Genomic DNA, 22,389 nt, shown 5'->3' on the forward strand with positions numbered 1-22,389 from the left:
CTTCTTTTTGTTTTTGGTACTGGGGATTCAACCCAGGGGTGTTTTATCGCTGCTCTATATCCTCAGCCCTTTATTTTTCTATTTTGACATAGGGTCTTGCTAAGTTACTCAGGGGCTTACTAAATGGCTGAAGCTGGCTTTGAACTTGTGATCCGCCTCCCTCAGCTTCCTGAGAAGCTGGGATTACAGGTTTGTACTGCTCTACCTGGCCCAACAGTCTTTCTTTAGAATATGGGTACAAAAGCATTCTTGTGACTTGGAGCACAGTTTTTCTCAATGTGGGTTCATGCAAGTCAGCAAGATGGTAGCAGATGATTGAGCAGTAAAGAATTCCAGTAAATTTGGGAGATATTTTCTCATACTCATCTGGGACATTTACAACAAACTGTTTTTGAAAAGAACACTTAATAGTGTTCTTTTCTTTCTTTCTTTTTTTTTTTAAGTACTGGGGATTGATCCCATGGGTGCTCTACTACTAAGCTATATCCCCACTCCTTTTTGGTTTTTATTGAGACAGGGTCTTGCTGAGCTGTTGAGGTCAGTCTTGAACTTGAGAGCCTCCTGCCCCTAACTTCCTGAATTGCTGGGATTATAGGTGGATGCCACTGCACTTTTTTTTTCAATTCTGAGGTTTGAACTCAGGTTTGAACTCAGGACCTTGTAGAAACTTGGCAAGCACTTGACTATTGAATTACATTCCTAGCCCTATTAAGTGTTTTTTTAATACAGTATTTTCATTGAACCTCTTTTTTTGCTGAAAACTTACTTTCCCAGGGCCTGGGGAGCATGTGATGGGAAAACGCCAGGCACATCTAGTTGTCCTCATCCTGCCTACTAACTGACAGATCTCTCTATGACCTATGGGGCTGTGTAAGATCATTTTGCCTTCATTTAATAAGTCCTCATTGGTTTTTTAAATTTCGTCTTGATGTGTTTGTTTTATTGTACAGCATTGGTTGTCACAATGTGGTTCCTAGACTGTTAGCATCAACATTGCCTCAGAACTTGTTAAAGAGATTCTCAGCTCCACCAGCAACTCAGAAACAATTCAGAAAGCCCTGGGGTGGGTCCTGAGCCCTCTAGGGGATTCCTGATTTGTTCAAGTTTGAGCTATGGCTGTGTGTCATAGCTTTTGTCAGCTCCTATTCACATTGGTGAAGAGCCTACTTCCCATCACTCTTCACCCCTGTTTTTTTTGTTTTTTTTTTTTTAAGTTGTCAATGGACCTTTATTTTATTTATTTATATGCGGTGCTGAGAATCTAACCCGGTGCTTCACACATGCTAGGCAAGCACTCTGCCACTGAGCCACCCCCAGCCCACCCCTATCCTCTTTTGATGCTTCTCAACTGCTGTTGTCTGAGCAACATACCCAAGCTTGTTAAAGTGGTGTATAAATGGAGTAAATTGCTGTGTGTGAGCTTCTGAGAACTTTGCCTGTGTATTAATCTTTAGTGTATGAGTTTATGGCCTCCTCAGAGGTTTTTTTCTCAACATGGTTCTAGTTATTAAAGACAGGTTGTGATGTTATCACTGTATCTGGACCTCTGCTCCAGACCTCTGTATGTGTGTGCGGAGCCATAATGGTTGACTCCCCCGTGAAATGACTGCTGATCACTACATTCTCCACTTTGTCCCAGTTGTTGGGGTGAAGATATGGTGTAAGGATCGAACCCGGGTCCTGCCCGTGCTAGGCGAGCGCTCTACCGCTGAGCCACAGTCCCAGCCCCTGCTTAGGACCTTTTGAGGGTGGTTTTACTCTTCTGTCACCCTGAAATTCTACAGTTCAGGGTGAGCTGTGTTTGTGAAGTGCTTAGACTTAGATGTATAAGTTGATTGTGGAAAGTTAACCAACTCCTTCATGAAATCATTAATTCTCGGTATTCTAATTTTTGAGTCCAAGAAAAGGCTGTTGTATAGTGAGTCTTGCCTCCATTTGTTATGGTAACAGATAATGAAGTAATTCAACCAAAGATGGGGTAAGATATTTCCAGCCAGGGTGAGGGGTTGAGGACTTTGTCAGAGCTGGCTAATCCTGGGGGCCATTGGTGCATATCTCCCAGCCCAGCCTGAGCCTGAACCTGAGGCCTCTGAGGCTGCTCTGCTCTCCCCACTCTGTCTCCATAGACCTGAATGGAAGACTCACTGAGGCAGTGTTTCCTGTGACTGAATTTTTTTCTAGTTCAATAATCAGTGATGAGAGGCTCAGCTGTGTTCTAGCCATGCCTTTGCCACATACAGGTAGTGTCACCTGCCCTCGTCACTTTACCTCTCTGAGCCTGTCTCTCGTCTTTGAACCTGAGATGGCAGTAGTACCTGTCTCGGGGTTGGTATGAGAAGTAAAAACACACCTGATGCTGTTTGACACATCGCCTGGCTGTGGTTTGCTTGCAGGGTATATTAGCTATTGTTCTTGCCATTCTTTTAGCCACCACCTGTTTCTAACCCTATTTACTCTCACTCTTTTTCCCTTATTTACTGACGTAGTCCTAAGTCAGACATACAATACAGTATTAAGAGCTCTGGGAACTTGTTCCCTGTACCTCATTCATTTATCTTTCCTCATTTGGGTGCCTGGAATGCAGGCACCCTGTGAGCCCTTCATGGATTTCTTTTTCTTGGGGGCCTCCCACCTTTGTCTGCAGTCTCTGGTCTGGCTGCAGCACTTGTTACATGCTGGCTTTCTAACATTCCTGAGCACTCTTGGTGGACCAAACTGCTTGATTCCCTCTGGCTGGCCTGCTTGGATTCCTGTTGCTCATTTTTTTCACCTTAAAGAGGGCTTATTAATAATAGAGCCCTCTTTGTGGGAATTAAATCAGTTCACGAGTGTGAAGCACTTAGAGCAGCACTGATGGAGTGCTGGGGGACAGCGGGCCTTCCTTTCAGTGCCCTGCATGTCTGCTCATGTTGCTAATAGCACTGAGCATGTGCTGCCTTCTTTTTGCACGTCTCTATTGACTACTTACAGGCCATCCTTAGGTCCTTTAGACTTTCAGAAACCACTCCAGTTAAGGTCTCTTTCCTTTTCTAGTCCTGGTACTTTAATGCTTTCTTTCTTTCTTTTTTTCTTTAGGTACAGGGGATTGAACCCAGGGGCACTCTACCACTGAGCTACATCTCCAGCCCTTTTTTGAGACGGGGTCTCCCTAAATTGCTGAGCCTGGCCTCAAACTCGGGATCTTCCTGACTTAGTGTCCCTAGTAGCTGTGATTACAAAATTGTGCTACTGACTTTTCTTTGAGACAGGGTCTTGCTGAATTGTCCAGGTTGGCCTCTAACTTGTGGTCCTTTTGCCTCAGCTCCCCAGGTAACTGGGACTGTAGGTTCACACCACCATGCCTGGATTGTACTGTGTTTTGAACTGGTTATTAGGATGTACATAAAGAAAGATACAAGCAGCTTGCTGAATCATTACACACAAACATGTCGTGTTACCAGTATCCAGAACAAGAAGCAGAATAGTCCAGAACTCCCAGACCTCTGCTCCATGGAGAGCATAGAGTATTTATTTATTTTTAGGTTTAAATGGATACAATATCTTTATTTTACATTTATGTGGTGCTGAGGATCGAACCCAGTGCCTCATGCATGCTAGGCGAGCGCTCTACCACTAAGCCACAATCCCAGCCCCAGCATGGAGTATTTTGAAACCACTTGTGCTTCCTTTGTTTCATTCATTTAGCAAATGTCTCCCTAAAGCTTTTCTGTACCAGGCATTTTCCTAGGGTCTGATCTTTTTGTTTTTTTCCTCCTGAGGATTTTATCCCACATGTGGGGAGTGTCAGCGTCCGGTGGCCAAGACCCTGGCTGGCAGAATGCTTGGCTTAAGCAAATGCTCACTTTGTCTTTTATTGACCCATTTCTGTGTGATCTTGGGTTTCAGATCTGCCAGAGGGAGCAGTGAAAGGGCTCTGCAAGTTGTTCTGCTTGACTCTGCATCGATACAGGTGAATCCCAACCAGAGGCTCAGTGCCTGGAGCACTTGATACAGAGAGATGGTATGGGGTAGTGGTTAGACCTGGGTCCATATTTAGCTGCTGGGCAAGTTCTTAACCTCTCTGTGCCCCAGTCTCTTCATCTACAGACTGGGAATGATGCTGTTGTCTACCTCATATAGGTGGTGGTAGTATAAAGGCATGGAACCATGCCTGCCTCGTCCTAAGTGCTCAGTGTGTGTATGCCATCCTTCATCATGCATTCTAAAGCACTTGGCCTGGTTGGAAGCCCTAATATGTGTTCCATAAATGTAGGTGCTGCCCTTATACTCTTTTTTTTTTTTTAGAGAGAGAATTTTAATATTTGTTTTTCAGTTTTTGGCGGACACAACATCTTTGTTTGTTTGTGGTGCTGAGGATCGAACCCGGGCCGCACGCATGCCAGGCGAGCGCGCTACTGCTTGAGCCACATCCCCAGCCCATTTTTTTTTTTTTAAAGAGAAACTTTTTTAAATATTTATTTTTTAGTTGTAGTTGGATACAATATCTTTATTTATTTATATGTGGTGCTGAGGATTGAACTCAGGGCCTCGCATGTGCTAGGCAAGCGATTTATCGCTCAGCCAAAATCCCAGCCCTGCCCTTATACTCTTTTTTTTTTTTTTTTTTAATAGTTTTTCAGTTGTAGTTGGACACAATATCTTTATTTATTTTTATGTGGTGCTAAGGATTGAACCCAGCGCCTCACACATGCGAGGCAGGCGCTCTACCACTGAGCTATGGCCCCAGCCCCTGCCCTTATACTCTTAATGGTTTATTTGCCCTTGTCAGCTACTTTTAAAAGTCTGGGAGGAGGTGGATTTCTCTAGTTATTTCCTAATCCTGTCGTCTGTGTCCTCTAGAATGTAGTGTGATCGTGTTTTTTCTGAGAAAGGCCAGGGCTTGGTTTTAGCAGTCCTGTCCCTGACCAAGTCCACACTCTCACCTTTCCCCTTCTCTTTCCCTTAGAGATGCAGCCTCCCGCAGGGCCCTGCAGGCAGCCATCCAGCAGTTGGCTGAGGCCCAGCCAGAGGCCACTGCCAAGAACCTCCTGCACTCTCTGCAGTCTTCAGGCATTGGCTCCAAAGCAGGTGTTCCCAGGTAAGCAGTAAAGATTGTGGCTCCTTAGGGATTGGTGGGTCCTGCTCAGATAGGCTAGGCTAGTGCAGATGAACCTCACTGGCACACCTTGTTCTTAGCTCTTTGCTCTTTGAATGGCCCTGGAGTCTGCTTGGAGTCAGCCTCTGGTGGAGGGAGGAGTGAGGATGGGCAGCTCAGTGGAGAATCACACTTTCCTGAGAAGCAGGACTGGAAACTGGTGGAAGCAAGGCACTGGACAGGGCAAGCCATCCTTTTGTTTTTATGATCGTAAGTGCCAAGAAATGGAACTTTGGCGAATGAGTCTTGACTTCTGTCCTTAGTTGTCATAGGTGATTTACAGGAAGCAGGTTTCTGCCCCCTTTGGTCAAGAGAGGGTCCTATGTACCAGGCAGGGCTGTGGGGGTGAATATTTGTTCTCTGCACTCACCCTCTCTTCCCGTCTCCTCTACAGTAAGAGCAGTGGCTCAGCCGCCTTGCTGGCTCTGACCTGGACCTGCCTTCTAGTGCGCATTGTCTTTCCCTCAAAAGCAAAGCGGCAAGGAGACATCTGGAATAAACTGGTAGGTTCCCAGGTCATTGGAGAAGTTAGGGTCAGCTTTCTGCATGGAGTTAGGGGTGTTTTAGTACCTCCAATGTGGCAAGTGCTCTTCTAGGTACCTGTGATGAGGAACTTGACCTACCCTGAGGCATGTGACTTTTGAAGTTGGGCACAAGTGCCAATGTAATCATATTCATCAATTCACAATATGGTTTTGAGCTTCTCTTTGAGGCACAGGAGATAACAGTGATGCACAAGAAGACCATGGTCCCTGCCTTCATGGCATGTATGGAAGACTTGACAAGCTGGAGTGGGAAAGATAGCCAAAAAGCAAGCAAACCATAAACCATAGTAGTTAAATCATTTTTTTTTTTCCTTGATAATTATCCTTTTTCTTATATTTGGATCTCAATGTTGACTGGCTGGTGGAATAGAATTCTTGCCCTGCCTTTTGGTCCCTAAATTTTCTCCTCCCTTTCACATTCCCTACTTTTTGTTCCCACATGTCTGCTTACTAGAGATGGCCTAATAGGCTAGGTGGTGAGTTTCTTTTGAATGAGTAGTTATGCTTAGTATAGGTCAAGAGAAATGGTTTATGGTTTAACGAAAAAGAATATGAGGATCTTGGTATGGATCTGCTTTTTAGCCATGAGATTTGGCCAAATCACTTAATTTTCTGAGCCTGTTTCCTCATCTGCAAAAAGGGAAAAAGTACCACTCACCTGCACATCTCTAAGAGTCATTATTGCTGGGTATGGTGGCATATTCCTGTAATCCTTGCAACTGAGGAGACTGAGGCAAGAGGATTGCAAGTTTGAGACTAGCATGGACAACTTATTGAGTCCCTGTCTCAAAATAAAAAGGGCTGGGGATGTAGTTCAGTGATAGAACACTTAGCAAGTGTGAGGGCCTGGGTTCAATCCTTAGCACTGCAAAAAGAAAAGGAGTTATTAAGAGAGGCTCAGTTAGGGCTGGGGATGTGGCTCAAGCGGTAGCGCGCTTGCCTGGCATGCGTGCGGCCCAGGTTCGATCCTCAGCACCACATACAAACAAAGATGTTGTGTCTGCTGAAAACTAAAAAATAAATATTAAAATTCTCTCTGTCTCTGTCTGTCTGTCTGTCTCTCTCTCTCTCTCTCTCCCTCTCTCTCCCCCTCTCCCTCTCCCTCCCTCTCTTTCTCTCCCTCCCTCCCTCCTCTCTCTCTCTCTCTCTCTCTTAAAAAAAAAAGAGAGAGGCTCAGTTAACACATGTGAAATGGCCATAGAAACTGTAGAGTACTTATCAGGTGACTGTAAATGACAAGTGCTGTTAGAAAGCCAGAAGCACCTCTCCATGAAGCAGGCAGCAAGTTAAATGGATAGATGGCTACATCCCTGGGAGCTTATGTAGTACCACACCTCAGGGGGCAGCCATGGAGTAGCCTTCAGCAATTAATTAATGATGGATTAAAACTCTGAAATCTCCCAGGTAGTGTATTTGCTGTAATTGGTGTGAGCTGGGACTCTTGAACCTCTTTAGATGGAGCATTTCTTTGTTACCAAAAGAGTTTCTTATAAGATGGTTCACCCTGGGTGAGCTCATGGCTTACCTCCAGTGAATTTTTATAACTGGTATCTGAGGTAAGTCACCCAGCTTGTGGGCTAGGGAGGGTCAGCCCTGGAGTGTTGTGGTATGGGAGGAACGCATCAGGTTTTTTGTGGCTGCTTGCTTTTTCTATGTCTAGAATCTGGATTCTCCTTTGCTGGTTGGGTTTCATTCAGTTGCTCAAGCATAGGTCTAGGGCCTGTCATATGCTGGCGCTGTTCTCAAATTGGGGGCTCATGTGTCAACAAGAAGGCAGAGAAGCATCTTGCTTCCATGGAGCTTATACTTTTTTGTTTTAAACACATTTTTAGTTATAGATGGACAAAATGCCTTTATTTTTTTTTGTTTATTTTTTTATGTGGCACTGAGGATTGAACCTACTGCCTTACATGTGCCGGGCAAGCGCTCTACCACTGAGCCACAACCCCAGCTCCAGAGCTTACACTCTTGTGGGGAAGGTAGACAATACATAAGTACACAAGTAAACCATAGAACATAGGAGTGCTGAGAGAAGCAGGGTGAGGGAATAGAATGGTTGCAGGTGGCAGGAGGGCTTCTCTAAGGAGGTGTCATTTGAGCAGGGACCTGAGGGATGCTAGAGGATAAGCCATACCCAGATCAAGGGTTGGAACATTCCAGGAGAGAGAACAGCAGTATAGTTCTGAATGTGATATCAGCAAACGTAAAAAATTTTTGTATTACCAAAAAAAAAGTTCAAAATCCAGCAGGTATAGAAGGTTATATTGGTTGCCCTCCAACCCCTGTGCCTAGCTACCTTGTTTCCTTCCCTTAATAATTTTTTGAATATAGATATGTTCTTTGTACATTTTTTCTAAAAATTTTTTTGTAGTTGTTGTTGGTCCTTTATTTTTTATTCATTCCTTTACATGCTGAGAATCGAACTCAGTGCCTCAGGCATGCTAGGCAAGTCTCTACCCCTGAGCTAAGGCCTCAGCCCCCAAATATTCTTTTAAACAAAATGATAGCACACGGTGGGGCTGGGTATGTGGCTCAAGTGGTAGCGCGCTCACCTGGCATGCGCGAGGCACTGGGTTCGATCCTCAGCACCACATAAAAATAAAATAAAGATGTTGTGTCCACTGAAAACTAAAAGATAAATATTAAAAAATATTTTTTAAAAAATAATAGCACACGGTACATACTTTTCTTCTTTCACGTTTTTTACTCTTAGATTTTGTCCCAGAACAGCATATAGTTTGTAATTACATAATATATATACCTAGTCCTCTGTTGATACAATGCTACAGTGAATAACTTGTATGTGTGTCATTTTATAAATGGGCAAGTGAAATTCAGCAGCTTTGATTTCTCAAGCATATCCATTTTCTCAGAGTGGCAAATCGCCCTTGCTCCCCAGTAACTTTGGTGTCTTATGAAGCATAAAGTCTCTGAGATTTTTAAGTTGGGTACCTCTGTGTGCCTTCTGGGTTGGATAATGAGCTCTGTGTTGTCTAGAATTAACTATTTTGAGCTTTACTTTCATATTCATAGTGTGTAGCATGTTTGCCTGCTGTTTGGTCATTGCACAGCAGGCATTTATGGACTTAATGAAAGAAAGTCAGGGCAGATAAGGAGTATATGAGACAGGACCCTTGTTTTTCTTCTGCATGGCACCTGTCTCACTGAAATTATGTATTCACTTGTGTCTATATTCGTTTAATATCTTTTTCTTCCTCTGTTCTATCTTGTTCCCTGTATGTCTTGTTTCCTTTTGTCTGAGTCAGAATAGGCACGTAAAATATTTATTAAATAAATGCTAGCATAATTAAAGGGCCTAGAGGGGGAGAATCAGGATGGAGTTGAACGGAAGCGGCCAGGATCTAAGGACCTGAGGAAGGTCTCTGGCAGATGGTGAGGGTCACAGGACCTCCACTTCCTTAACACATCCTGACCCATGTGTTTCCCTGTCTTGGCAGGTGGAAGTACAGTGCCTTCTCCTGCTGGAGGTGCTGGGTGGCTCCCACAAGCATGCCGTGAATGGTGCTGTGAAGAAGCTCACTAAGCTGTGGAAAGAGGTGACAGGGCTGGCAGGAGGTGGCTGGCAATCCTTCTTCCATGTCCTTGCTGCCATTTGAGACATCTGACTTCTGCTTTCTTGTTCAGAACCCCGGACTGGTGGAACAGTACTTGTCAGCCATTCTTAGCCTAGAACCCAACCAGAACTATGCTGGCATGCTGGGTCTGCTGGTACAGTTCTGCACAAGCCACAAGGAAATGGATGTGGTCAATCGGCACAAGGTAAGTGCCAGACACATGACAGTGGGTATTGTTTTGCTTTTGTGGCCTGAGCTGTTGGTCTCATCTCACATTGTTGGTTTTCTCACATGAGACCTTGGCCTTTTGCCATAATAAGGAACTTCAGGGAATTGGAAAGTTTTCTCTGTAGTCTAGCTTGTGGTGAATCCTGGTGTAATTATTAGAATGGTAATTTGCTTGTTCATGCAGGCATTTATTCACCTCCGTTGAGCAGAGGCCATGTGCCAAAATTGCCAGGTGCTGGGTGGGGATACAGCAGGGAGTAAGGGAGCTATGATTCCTGCAGAACTGAATCTGAAAAGGAATCTGACAGTAGGTGATGAGCCTCTAGATAATCATAACTGTGATAAGTGCTACCAAGGAAAAGTGTGAGAAGCTGTGACACTTGCATTGGGGGATCCTGACTAGGCTGTGGGCCAGGGAACACATCTTGGGTGAAGGAACTTTGAGGGTGGAAGAAGAGTTAGTAGGTGAAGAGGTGAGGAAGAGCAGAGAAGTCAGCTGGTGGGGGGAGCATTGAGGCTGATGCAGTTGGAGTGGCAGATGTGGGTGAGAGAGGTGCAAGGTATAGCCTTCTGGGAGCAGGCAGGGTCTTATAAGCTATGCCACCGTCTTTGGATTTTATCCCAGGAGCCATGGAGAACCTTGGAGGGCTTCTAAATGGATTGGAATGATCAGTGGGACCCTGTGCTTACCACTGAGATTTTGGGGTACTGATTTGTGTTTTTTGGGGGCTCCTTCAAGAGGATCTACACTGTAGGCCAGACACTTTTAAAGGGCCAGGGTCCATCCAGATCTTTATGTCCTCTAGAGTGCCCTGCTGGATTTCTACGTGAAGAACATTCTGATGAGCAAAGTAAAGCCTCCGAAGTACCTGTTGGTGAGTGGGTGGTGTACCTTACTTGCCTGGACAAACCTCAAGTCCCATTTTAAATTCTAGGACACAGCTCTGCCCTTTATTCCTATTCCCATGAGGGCTGGGTGTCTTGACTCTTTTTTTTTTTTTTTTTGGTAGGATAACTGCGCCCCTCTGCTCCGGTACATGTCCCACTCAGAGTTTAAGGATCTGATTCTGCCCACCATACAGAAGTCCTTACTCAGGAGTCCAGAAAATGTTATTGAAAGTAGGTTCCAGCTGAACCAGGATGATGGGAGGGGCGAGTTGCTGTATCAGCTCTACTCCTGATGATTGGCAGCAGGAGGCATATGCAAGTTGGGAGTGGGAGATGTATTTATTCACTGTTACCTCTTTGGAACCTTGGGAGAGAGATCAGGGATCCTTTTCAGAATATGCTGAAAGTCATGGACTTTCTTGTTGAAAGAACACACAAAAACATATCCACTTAGAATGCTGCATATGATTTTAGTGATTTAGGATCATTCAGGTTAAGAACCTCTTCTCCAGACAGTTTGGACTTAGTGTAAAGGTGTCACTTGAAACAATAAAGCCTGAGGGTTGAGTGTCTCCCTGACTCAATTGGTAACGTATTGTTAGAATGTTGGAGGGGTGATTTTTTGCTAATTGGGATGGAATAGCATATAACTTTTCAGCAGAGTTTTGGTTCAAGGGTGTCTCTTTTACCCTGTAGAGATGAAGGTGGTCATGTTTACATGTGGCTAGAGAGCAGACCTGGTGGCATTTGTTGGGGAGTAGGGCAAAACAGTTCTTGATCCTTGAGACTCACCTGACAATGCTTTCTCTCCCCTTAGCCATCTCCAGTCTGCTGGCATCAGTGACTCTTGACCTTAGCCAGTATGCCCTGGATATTGTGAAAGGCCTGGCTAGTGAGTATCCAGAACTCTGACAGGCCCCTCAGTGTACCTTGGATTTAGATTGTATTTGTTACATTTCGTGTTGAAAAGGGAGTAGGGATCAGCTCAGGTTAGAATTAAGACTTCAGCTGGGCACAGTGGTGCATGCCTGTGATCCCAGCAGCTTGGGAGGCTGAGACAGGAGGATCACAAGTACAAAGCCCAGCCACAGCAAAAGCTAGGCACTAAGCAACTCAGTGAAACCCTGTCTCAATAAAATACAAAATAGGGTTGGGGATGTGGCTCAATGGTTGAGTGCTGCTGAGTTCAATCTCTAGTATCAAAAAACAAAAACAAGAAATAAGACTTTAGCCACCTACATAAGCAGGGTTTCTTTCTTGAGGGCTCTAATGCGAACAGATAATGAGTGAAGAGCTGGGAGCCTAAGAATAACACACTAAAGTATGAATGTTCAGCTATCTGCAGCCCTTGAGCAGTGACTCTGTGTGTCTAGATCAGCTGAAATCCAACAGTCCCCGCTTGATGGACGAAGCTGTGTTGGCACTGTGCAATCTGGCCCGCCAGTGCAGCGATTCCTCAGCCATGGAGGCCCTGACCAGGCACCTGTTTGCGATCCTTGGAGGTGAGCAGGCCTTCTTTGCCCTGGGAATGGCTGAGGTGTGACCCCAGCATTCCCTGGGACCCCAGATCTGGTGGGAACTTGGTTCTGAGTCTGCTTGTGACAGGACCATGTGGCCATGGGGACACTGAAGTGTGCATGTATGACGTGAGCAATAGTACACTCAAGGAAGTGTAGATGGGTGGTGTTAGTGTTTTTAAGTATATATTCTTCTGTAGGCATTGCAAAAAAATAAAAAAACCAACTAAAGGAGATATATCAAGGTATTAACAATGTATTTGAGTAGTGGGAATATGGATAATTTAGTAATTTTTTTTTTCATATTTTTTGCTTCTCAAATTATTTTCTAAGAACATACTATTTTTTTTAGTCTGAGGCTAGTAAATGTTATCTTAAACCCAGTTTTACACCAGAAAGGCTCCGTTTGGAGTCTGTAACGTATCATATGTCACCTCATGACTGCACTGTCGCTGGGAAGTGTGGCTGATGTGAACTTAATCCTTTGCTTCTCTCCTCTCAGGCTCAGAGGGAAAGCTAACTATTGTAGCTCAGAAGATCAGCGTCCTCTCAGGTATGGGATTTCTCTCCAGGCCCTAGAAGTGTGGTGCAGTATTGGGTGAAGTCTGACATATCCTTTGAGCAAGCCAAATTCCTTTTTGGATCCTGACATCTCTGGCTGTCTTGACCAGGCTAGTTTGCCTCTTAAGACTCTGCAACCTGGCTAGAGGCTTGGCTGCTATAAAACTCAACACTGTGAATTGAGGGAGGGTCAGTAATAGACAGAGGAGAGGCATGGCTGCTGGGGAATCTGGTGGCAGTGGCAGGAAGACTTTCCTGATGTGGTTTCTGCAGACAAGAGGGCTAAGCAGGGAATCTGCCTTTCAGGGATTGGAAGCGTCAGTCATCATGTGGTGTCTGGGCCTTTCGGTCAAGTCCTGAATGGGACCGTGGCTGAGCTGTTCATCCCATTCCTCCAGCAGGAAGGTAATTCTGGGCAGCATGGGGAGCATGAGCTCTGGACTCATCCTCAACTGTGGTTTTCCACAGTTGGAGCCTTCCATAACTACCTCCGGAAGGCACACCTCTTTCGGCTGGGAGAAGTCTGAAGTATCTTTGCTTCCTCCCCTTAGTATTCTGCTGGCTTGCTTTCTTGTGTGGCTTGCAGTGATTTGACATGGTTATAACATATCAGACTCTTGGGACTTTGTTTCTTTCTATAGTTCATGAAGGTACTTTGGTACATGCTGTCTCTGTCTTGGCTCTCTGGTGTAACCGGTTCACTACGGAAGTACCCAAGAAGCTCACCGACTGGTTCAAGAAAGCTTTCAGCCTTAAAACTTCCACCTCTGCAGTGCGGCATGCCTACCTGCAGTGTATGTTGGCCTCCTTCCGAGGTAAGATGCTGCCTGTGGGCCAGAGTCCAGGCCTCCTGCATAGGGGTGACCGAGTCTTCAGGGTATTATCACCATCCTAGGCTTTCCCTGGATGGTTCAGTTTGTTCTGTATCATTTCCTCCTGTGCCTTTGGACCTCTTGGTCATCTACAAATCCAGAATCAGAGCCCAGTCTTCACAACTCCTGGCTCCTCCCTTTATCACACTTTCAAGTCCAGAGGTTTATTCTGAGAGAACTCGTATTCAGAACTTGTCATGGCAATGTCTGAGATCATGGATAAAGATCATAAGACTGATTGAAAAGGTTCATCTTCACATAAACTTTACTCTGAATCTAGCTCACCCTTTAGTGATATCATGGGCATCCATTCTGTCCCAAGCAGACCTAGGAGAAAGTTGTGTAGGAGCTTGATCCACAATCAATCTATCTAATGATGATTTGTGTCTCTGAGATAGGCTTGTATTTATAAAAAAAAATTTTTGTAGTTGTAGATGGACAGAATGCCTTTATTTTATTTGTTTGTTTTTATGTGGTGCTGAGGATCAAACCCAGTGCCTCACACAAGCTAGGCAAGTGCTCTGCCTCTAAGCCACGGCCCCAGCCCAAGCTTGTATTTTTTAAATTAATTTTTTATCTTTTGTTATTAGGGGTGCTTTACCACTGAACTATATCCTCAGCTCTTTTTATTTTTTATTTTGAGAAAGGGTATCACTAAGTTGTTGAGGCTGGCCTTGAATTTGTGATCCTCCTGCCTTAGCCTACATGCTGGGATTACAGGTGTGCACCACAGCACTCAACATAGGCTTGTGTTTCTTTTAAATTATGTTCATTTTAAATTTATAATGAGTTGTGTTTAAAGAAGTATCTAAGAGATTCTGGAACCTCCCTTAGAGAGAAGATACTTTTCTGTGTAAAATGTGTCTGGACTGATGAACTTTGTATCCACACATCTCTTAATGATTAGGGAAAAAGAATGTGACAGAAGAGATTTTTGCATTAAGTTGAGAGCAATAATCTTTTCCTGAAACACATCTCCAAGCTCAAAATCATAAATCATCTCCTGTGGTGGTTTGTGAGGTTTATGCAAAGCCACAGATAATGCTGATTGAAGTCATAGATTCCTGTGGATGTCAATGTACAATTAATACATTGTCAGCTACTTAGGGATATAATGGGCTCATATTCTTACGTGTATAAAGTATATATTTAAATATCAGTTTGCATTTTTGCTGTAATGATCAGCCTTGATTTTTAGATTGACTTGTTGATGTTAGAGACTGACTTGGTTTAACCTTGTCTCTTCAGTTTGAGTTAGTTCTGCAAGTAAACATAGAACTGGGGATATAGCTTAGTGGTAGAGCACTTGACTAACATGTGCGAGATGCTGGGTTCGATCCTCATCCTGCAAATAAACAAACAATATAAATCATTAGAATAATCATTTTTTGGATTCAAATGCATGATATTATAATGGTTTTACTATGACATGTTCTGAAGTACTCAGCTAGTAATTATGAAAACATGAATTTAGCTATAGTTTGAATTGGCTTTTTCCTTTTTAAAAAATGGGTTTAATTTATAGATCAGCAGACTAATTCTGGTTTTGGAATTTGGATCCAGGTGTCATCTGGTATAGGGAGAGCACCAGACAGAAACTGATAGGTTTGAAGTTGGTGCTGGCTGTGTGTCAACTAGCTGTGTGACTTTGGGCAAGTCACTTAACCTCTGTTTCAAATCCATCAGGTGAATGGCTGGATAGTTGGATTAATAAGGATCCTTCTATGTCTAAATTTGTGGTTATAAAGTTTGAAATAAGCTCAGATTCTAATTCCAATTGTCTGTAATGTTGGATTTTGGCGGGGTGGGTAGTACTGGTCCAGTTCTTTAGAGATATTTGACAAAATCCTCCCCCCCCCCCCAGCCCCACAGTACTGGGGATTGAACCCAGGGGTGCTTTACTGCTGAACTACATCTCTAGCCCTTTTTGTATTTTATTTTTTGAGGTAATGTCTTGCTGAGTTGCTAAAGCTGACCTCAAACTTGCAATCTTCCTGTATCAGCCTCCTGAGTCGCTGGGATTATAGGTGTGCACCACCATACCCAGCTAGATACTTGACAAATTAACCAAAGGGTTTTAAGTCATCAGGCCTACACCTTGGTGGATAACTCTTTTCTCAAGTGATCTTGTCAGCTCTGGAGGTCAGGATGTTCCTTAAAGTGTATGTCCTCTCTCCATAGGTGACACGCTGTTGCAGGCCCTGGACTTGCTGCCCTTGCTCATCCAGACAGTGGAGAAGGCAGCCTCCCAGAGCACTCAGGTTCTGACAGTCACTGAAGGCGCTGCTGCAGCCTTATTACTCTCAAAGCTTTCGGTGGCTGACTCACAGGCTGGTAAGGGTCCGGACTCTCTTAGTGTCCTTGGGATGAGTGCCTTGATGTTTAGGATTAGCCCATCAGTTGCAGGGCTGCTTGCCACCTGCAAGAGTGGGGATACAGCCAGGGGACTTTGTCACTGTTCTCCTTTGCTCTGGGACATGGATTTGTAGATAATGCCCAGAATGACCTGCTTAGTATTGGGACTTTTTTGTCTTACCTTCTTATATATTCTTTTTTTTTTTTAAATATTTTATTTACATTTTAGTTTTCGGCAGACACAACATCTTTGTTTGTATGTGGTGCTGAGGATCGAACCCAGGCCGCACCCATGCCAGGCAAGCATGCTACCGCTTGAGCCACATCCCCAGCCCCTTATATATTCATTGGGTAAAAAATTCAAAAAGTACAGAAGTATATAATGTGAAAGTTTCTCCATATCCTTTTCTTCCAGCCACCGTTTCTCCCTTTGGACAACATTGCCAGTTTTATGTCCATATATAGTCAATGTGTAATGAAACATGCTGGGTGACATACCATATACATTGTATTATATCCTGAGCTTATCTTGTAAATAATTCCAAATCAGAAGGACAAAAAGATGCTCCTCATTCTTTTTTTTTTTTTTTTTTTTTTTTTTTGTGGCTACCTAGTTGTTTTTTTTTTTTTGTTTATTTTGTTTTTTGTGGCTACCTGTTTTCTTTGCCCCCCGCCCAGTACTGGGGATTGAACCCAGGGCCTCGTGCATGCTAGGCAGGTGCTTTTCCACTGAGCTACATCCCCAGCCTATGTTCCATGCTTTCTTTAGTCCACCTTTATATTTGATTTCTATCCCTTAATCAGCTTAAAGGAGGGAAGATTTATTTTGGCTTACAATTTTGGAGGTTTTTGTCCATGGTTGGTTGATCTGTTGCTTTTGCCTATGGTGAGACAATTATATTATGGCAGAGAGCAAAGCTTATGTGTAGAGCAAAGCTGCTCACCTCAAGGTAGCCAGGAAGCAAAGAAGGGATAGAGGAGATCCGGGGACCCAATATCTCCTAGAAGAGCATGCCCTCAGTTGCCTAACTTACTTCCACTATGAGGGAGAGTGAAATCTCCTCAAGGTTCCGTCATCTCCCAATAACACTCCAGATCCAAACTATAGCAACCTGTCATTCTGTATGTGCACATGCCTGAACTTGTTTCTATGGTGAGAAATGGAATTCAGCTCTCTTGATGTGTTATTGGGTGCCCACTGGGTGTATGTCAAGGCCCTGGGCTACCTGGAGGATGCAAAGATGAACATGACCTCTCTTCTGCAAATTTTAGGGTGCTTATTACTGTATAGCAGGAGCAGGGAGATGCAAAAATACCTGTGTAGTTTAACACAATATATGGCATTAGAGCAATTTTGAAGGGGAGATTGCTTTTAATTTAGGGGATGGGTGTTGGGAAATCCTTCAGAAAGAGGAAACATTTGAACTAGAGCCTCAAGGGCCTGGAAAGATTTTATTCTCTGATGAGGAAATGGCCATGTGTGAGTCCAAACAACCCCAGTCAGGGTTGGGCAGGGAAAGCCACAACGTGTGAACCTCAAGTATTCCAGCTTGGTGTCTGGGTAGGTGGAATTTCAGATGACAAGCAGCTCACCCTGGCTTCTGTGGGCAGCAGAGAACCACTGAAGGCTTTCGTACAGGAAGCAGTGCCAGAAGGACTGAGGTTAGTCCTCAGAACAGGAGAGCAGTGAGCCTAGGAGTAATTCACCCCTGTTAGGTCCTTTACAGATCCTGCTCAGCAGCTTCAGAATGGAGGGGCCCAGTCCTAGGGAATATGGTGCACTGCATTATAGGTGACTATTGGTTTCTTGCAGAGGCCAAACTGAACAGTTTTTGGCAGCTGGTTGTGGATGAGAAGAAGCAGATTTTCACTTCTGAGAAATTCCTGCTCATGGCTTCCGAGGATGGTGAGTTATTTGGAGATCTCTCAGTGCGTCTTCAGAGAGTATCCTTCCCTGACCACTTGTTTGGCCAGTCAGCTCTGCAGAAACCTAGACTAGAGCAATCAGATCTACAGCTTTGACTGTGGTTGGAATGAATTCATTCCTGTAGGGAGTGTCAGGCTCAGGAAGTGGGGGGACTTTGGTGAATTGTGGAGACATAGCAGTCAGTGATGCTTGTGGAGTGGGATATTAGCTGTAATTATAGCTGATTGGGTAATTGGTGCTGTCTCAAGTTATGTTAAGAGCAGCTGAGAAGCTCTAGTGGAGTGTGGCAGGCTCTACTCCCCCACCAGGAGACACAGAAAGAAACTACTGGTTTCTATCCTGGCAGAAAAGGAACAGTTGATCTCTAAATGTATATGTAAAATTCTAGGTCGCCTTAAGAGGAGTCTGCCACTAATTAGTGATTTGAAAAATCTTTTGACTCACAAATCACAACATCCTATAAATGAGCTACAACTATTAGTCACTTCCTGGCTTTTAAAAAAAAATTTAGTTAGCTTTTGATTTGATGGTGTATTCGTATAATTCAAAAATAAAAGATAAAGAGGTCTACACTGAAAATCATACCCCCTGCTTGGATCTTGGGCTATTCCCTTCTCCTGGCCATCAATCACCAGTGTTATCAGGTGCTTTTTTTTTTTTTAATTCCCAAACATTTTTTTTTAGTTGTAGTTGGCCACAATACATTTATTTTATTTATTTTTATGTGATACAGAGGATCGAACCCAGCGCCTGCATGTGCTAGGCGAGCGCTCTATGGCTGAGCCACAACCCCCAACTCCATCAGGTGCTTTTGTGTCCTTGGTATTTTATAAATACACAAGTAAATAACTTTATATGCTAGTTCTCTATTTTCTTTTACACAAATGATAGTCTGCCTGCTGTATACACTATGTATCCTAGGCTTGGAAATGAGTTCATGTCCAATATATAATCAGCATTCTCATTCTTTTTTAGAACTGCATGGTAGGGCTTGGTAGAGTGCTTGCATGGGATGCACAGGGCCCTGGGTTTAATCCCCAGCACCCCAAACAAAACAAAACAAAACAAAACACAAAAAACGCCAAAACTGCATAGTAAATCAATCTATCTACCTATCTATCTATTTATTTATTTTTTAGTACCAGGGATTGAACGGTGGGGGGAGGGTGGCGCTTAATCACCAAGTTACATCCCCAGACCTTTTTTATATTTTATTTAGAGAGAGTCTTCACTAAGTTGTTTAGGACTTTGCTAAGTTGCTGGGGCTGGTTTTGAATTTGCAGTCCTCTTGCCTCTGCCTCTGAGCTGCTGGTATTACAGTCATGTGCCACTGCATTTGGCTATAGTAATTTTTAATTACTGAAAAAAGTGTATACTTTTCCACATTCTAAAATGCAGTTGTCTATAATAAACAAAAAGAAAGAAATATAAATGAGCTACAATTTCACATCCAGTGATAATCACGTTTACATTTTGGTGTCAATTTTCCAGTTCTTTTTGAGTGCATATATGCATATGTGTGTACACATGCCTATTTTAAAAACTGTTTCTTGTCTATTTCAGCCCTGTGTACTGTGTTGCATTTGACAGAGAGACTTTTCCTTGATCACCCACATAGACTCACCGGCAACAAAGTTCAGTATGTGAAGCTTGCTTATCTTGTCCCTTTGGCCAAACAAGGCAAACCCTGGCAGGAGTCTGAGAAGTGGGGTGTGTAAGAGGGCTGGCTGTAGAAAACCCTGCTCCCTAACCTCTCAGGACCATCTGCCCCTTTGCTTGCAGGCAGTACCACCGTGCCCTGGTGGCGGTACTCCTGAGCCGCACCTGGCATGTCCGCAGGCAGGCTCAGCAGACAGTTCGGAAGCTGCTGTCCTCTCTTGGGGGCTTTAAGCTGGCCTACGGACTCCTGGAGGAGCTGAAGGCTGTCCTTAGTTCTCATAAGGTGAGGACATCTGGACCCTGGAACTGGGCCACTTGAACCCACTCAGCCAACCCTGCTTATGCCCTGGGGTTTTGGCTGGGCAACTCCTGGGCTGTTGTCTCACTTAGATCCTGTGTGATGCTAGAACCTTCTATCCTGCCCCCAAGCTGTGGTAACATCTTTGAACTTCTTTTTCTTTTCAGAGTCTCTTCTTTCCCTTCCCATATCTCCACCTATTGGGGATCAAACTTAAGGGTGCTCTACGTATGAGCTATATCCTTAGCCCTTTAAATTTATTTTTAGTTTTTATTTTGAGACTGGGTCTTGCTCAGTTGCTAAGGCTGACCTCAAACTTGGCAGTCCTCCTGCCTCAGCCTATCAAGTTGCTGGGATTAGAGGCGTGGGCCTCGTGCCTAGTTTATGCCTTTTTTTTTTTCCTGTGATGTTGAGGATTGAACTCAGGGTTTTACACATACTGGGCAAGTGCTCTACGACTGAGCTACATCCCAGTCTCCTATCCCTTTTTCCCCCCTTAGCCCTTTAAAAAATTTTTAATTTTTGGATAACGTCTTGCTAGTTTTCTCAGAATGGCCTTGAATTTATGCTTTCATGCTTTGGCCTCCTGAGTAGCTGGGATTACAGGTGTGTGCTGCTATTTCCAGCTTTCTTCATGCCTTTTGGCATGCAGCTCTACCTTTTTCTCTTTGGATGTTTTCACCTTTATGCTTTTAAAGCACTTAATAATTTTTAAAGCATTTTTTACCCATTCTCCCTTTGATTTTTTCACAGTACCTATCAAGGCAGTTGGGATTAATAACTCTTGTTTTGTATGAACTCTCCAGGGTTCCAGGAGCTGAAATGATCTGCCTGGGTCTCCTAGCCAGTGAGAGGAAGACCTCTTTAGGGGAGACCCCAAGGGCCTGACTCCTATTGCATGCTCTTTACCTGTGCTTCATTGCTTTTCTCCCTAAGCTTGTTGGAGGCATGTGGCGGTCTTACGCCAGGTCTCCTGAACTAATTTTCATTTTCTTTTTCTGAAGGCTTTTTAGGTGCATAGTCACAGGTGCTTTACCTTTCCAGGCACAGCTCACAGCCTGAAGTTTCCAGTGAAAGAAGCTGGGCATCAGTCCCCACTCCATCAGGGACCCCAGAGAACAATAGGAGTGAGAGGTGTCGTGTCCCTGGCATATTGTATCCTGGATGCCAGGCCTGCACAGGTCTCTGAGCAGTAGAGACTTACATGTTGTCTCCACACAGGTGCTGCCCTCAGAGGCTCTGGTGACTGATGCTGGGGAGGTGACTGAGATGGGAAAGGCCTATGTGCCTCCACGGGTCCTGCAGGAGGCTCTGTGTGTCATTTCTGGTGTGCCAGGGCTTGAGGGTGACATCACTAATACTGAACAGCTGGCCCGGGAGATGCTGATCATCTCCCACCACCCATCCTTAGGTCTGTGGCCATGGTTGGTATGGGAGAGATAGGGGCTCTGTTGGGCAGGTTGAGAATAGGCTGGGCAGAAAGCTTCAAAGAGCCCTGTCCCCTTCAGTGGCAGTACAGTCTGGACTCTGGCCAGCACTTCTCGCCAAGATGAAGATTGACCCTGAAGCCTTCATCACCAGGCACCTAGATCAGATCATTCCCAGGATCACCACACAGAGTCCCCTGAACCAGGTGATGCATGCCTGAGCTGGTTCTGGCCTGAGGTTGGAGATGGGGGGATGGACTTCCTTTCTATGGTGCAAGAAAAAGAGGGCTCAAAGAAACAAGAGGAGGAGTAGTGAAATATGGGCTTGAACTCTTGGTTATATGTTCCAGAAAATGCAAACTGGTTTAAGCAGAAAGAGGGACTTAATGTTTCATATACCTGCACAGTCCAAGGATGTGACTAACTTGCTACAGGGACTCAGCAATGGTACCTTGGTACTTAGGTACCATTGGATGGCGTGGGTGTTATGTTTCTCACTTTGATCCATCTGTCTCTTACCTCTGCTTTCTATGCTGTGAAATCCACTCTCAGTTTTTCTTTTTCTGGTGGTAGAAGAACTAGTTCCAGACTTCTTGTCCCTCTGATGGCTCCAGTGGGAAAAGCATGTCTTTTCCAGTAATGTCAACTGGCATGGAGTCTCATTGCCTCCAGTAGATCTGATGGAGGTCCTGTGCTCATCCCCAAGCTTCTTTCTGGTCTGGGCCATGTACCTACCTCTGGAAAGGGTGAGCACAGCTCCACCTGGTCCATGTAGATTCAGAATGTGAAAAAATTATATCCCTAGGGTCAGACTATTACTCTGCTATTACCAGACTGAGGGGTAAATGCTAGCTGAGTAAGGCAGGTACTACAGTCACCTGCTCTGGTGAACAGTGCTCAGAAAGAAAAAGCAGTGGCAAGAAGAAAGGGAGCCAACTGCCAGGGCATGTAAGCATGGCAGGACCCTCCTCTCATGCCAGCTCTGACTGTGTCTATATCTGTCCTTCAGTCTTCCATGAATGCCATGGGTTCCCTTTCCATCCTGTCCCCGGACCGGGTCCTCCCGCAGCTCATCAGCACCATCACAGCCTCTGTGCAGAACCCTGCACTACGCCTGGTGACAAGGGAAGAGTTTGCCATTATGCAGACCCCTGCTGGGGAGCTGTACGATAAATCCATCATCCAGAGGTGAGCGAGCTATGCTTGTGGGTTCAATCGCCTTTCTACCCCAACTCCTAGTTTTCTTGCTAGGAAACATTATGGAGATACCACTTCCTTTGTGGGGTCATTATGAGGAGCAAATAAAACCTACTCATTCGTTGGGCAAAAATCTGCTGTATTCCAGATCTGGCACTTAGGTCTTGGATACCAGAGTGTATGTAACCTCTGGTGCTGTCCTGGCA

General features: G+C 44.5%; 1 protein-coding gene across 3 annotated transcripts in view; it reads left to right on the forward strand.

Moving 5' to 3' along the window:
• Nucleotides 1–22,389, forward strand: part of Gcn1 (GCN1 activator of EIF2AK4) — a 61,093-nt gene that overhangs the window by 5,575 nt on the left and 33,129 nt on the right. For 2 of the 3 annotated variants that reach the window (XM_077108937.1, XM_077108938.1), the window contains exons 3-21: nucleotides 3,886–3,949; nucleotides 4,946–5,077; nucleotides 5,529–5,637; nucleotides 9,138–9,236; nucleotides 9,325–9,459; nucleotides 10,289–10,357; nucleotides 10,493–10,601; nucleotides 11,188–11,262; nucleotides 11,744–11,872; nucleotides 12,390–12,440; nucleotides 12,755–12,853; nucleotides 13,090–13,263; nucleotides 15,502–15,654; nucleotides 17,489–17,581; nucleotides 19,166–19,241; nucleotides 19,385–19,544; nucleotides 20,781–20,970; nucleotides 21,068–21,192; nucleotides 21,996–22,174. In XM_077108937.1, coding sequence (XP_076965052.1) covers nucleotides 3,886–3,949; nucleotides 4,946–5,077; nucleotides 5,529–5,637; nucleotides 9,138–9,236; nucleotides 9,325–9,459; nucleotides 10,289–10,357; nucleotides 10,493–10,601; nucleotides 11,188–11,262; nucleotides 11,744–11,872; nucleotides 12,390–12,440; nucleotides 12,755–12,853; nucleotides 13,090–13,263; nucleotides 15,502–15,654; nucleotides 17,489–17,581; nucleotides 19,166–19,241; nucleotides 19,385–19,544; nucleotides 20,781–20,970; nucleotides 21,068–21,192; nucleotides 21,996–22,174 — 2,221 coding nt within the window. Of the gene's footprint in view, nucleotides 1–3,885; nucleotides 3,950–4,945; nucleotides 5,078–5,528; nucleotides 5,638–9,137; nucleotides 9,237–9,324; nucleotides 9,460–10,150; nucleotides 10,188–10,288; nucleotides 10,358–10,492; nucleotides 10,602–11,187; nucleotides 11,263–11,743; nucleotides 11,873–12,389; nucleotides 12,441–12,754; nucleotides 12,854–13,089; nucleotides 13,264–15,501; nucleotides 15,655–17,488; nucleotides 17,582–19,165; nucleotides 19,242–19,384; nucleotides 19,545–20,780; nucleotides 20,971–21,067; nucleotides 21,193–21,995; nucleotides 22,175–22,389 lie in introns of those variants that run through there. The other variant, XM_077108939.1, reaches the window with a different exon arrangement.

The sequence above is a fragment of the Callospermophilus lateralis genome, chromosome 1 (genome assembly GCF_048772815.1).
Source record: "Callospermophilus lateralis isolate mCalLat2 chromosome 1, mCalLat2.hap1, whole genome shotgun sequence".
In the NCBI taxonomy this organism is placed as follows: domain Eukaryota; kingdom Metazoa; phylum Chordata; class Mammalia; order Rodentia; family Sciuridae; genus Callospermophilus; species Callospermophilus lateralis.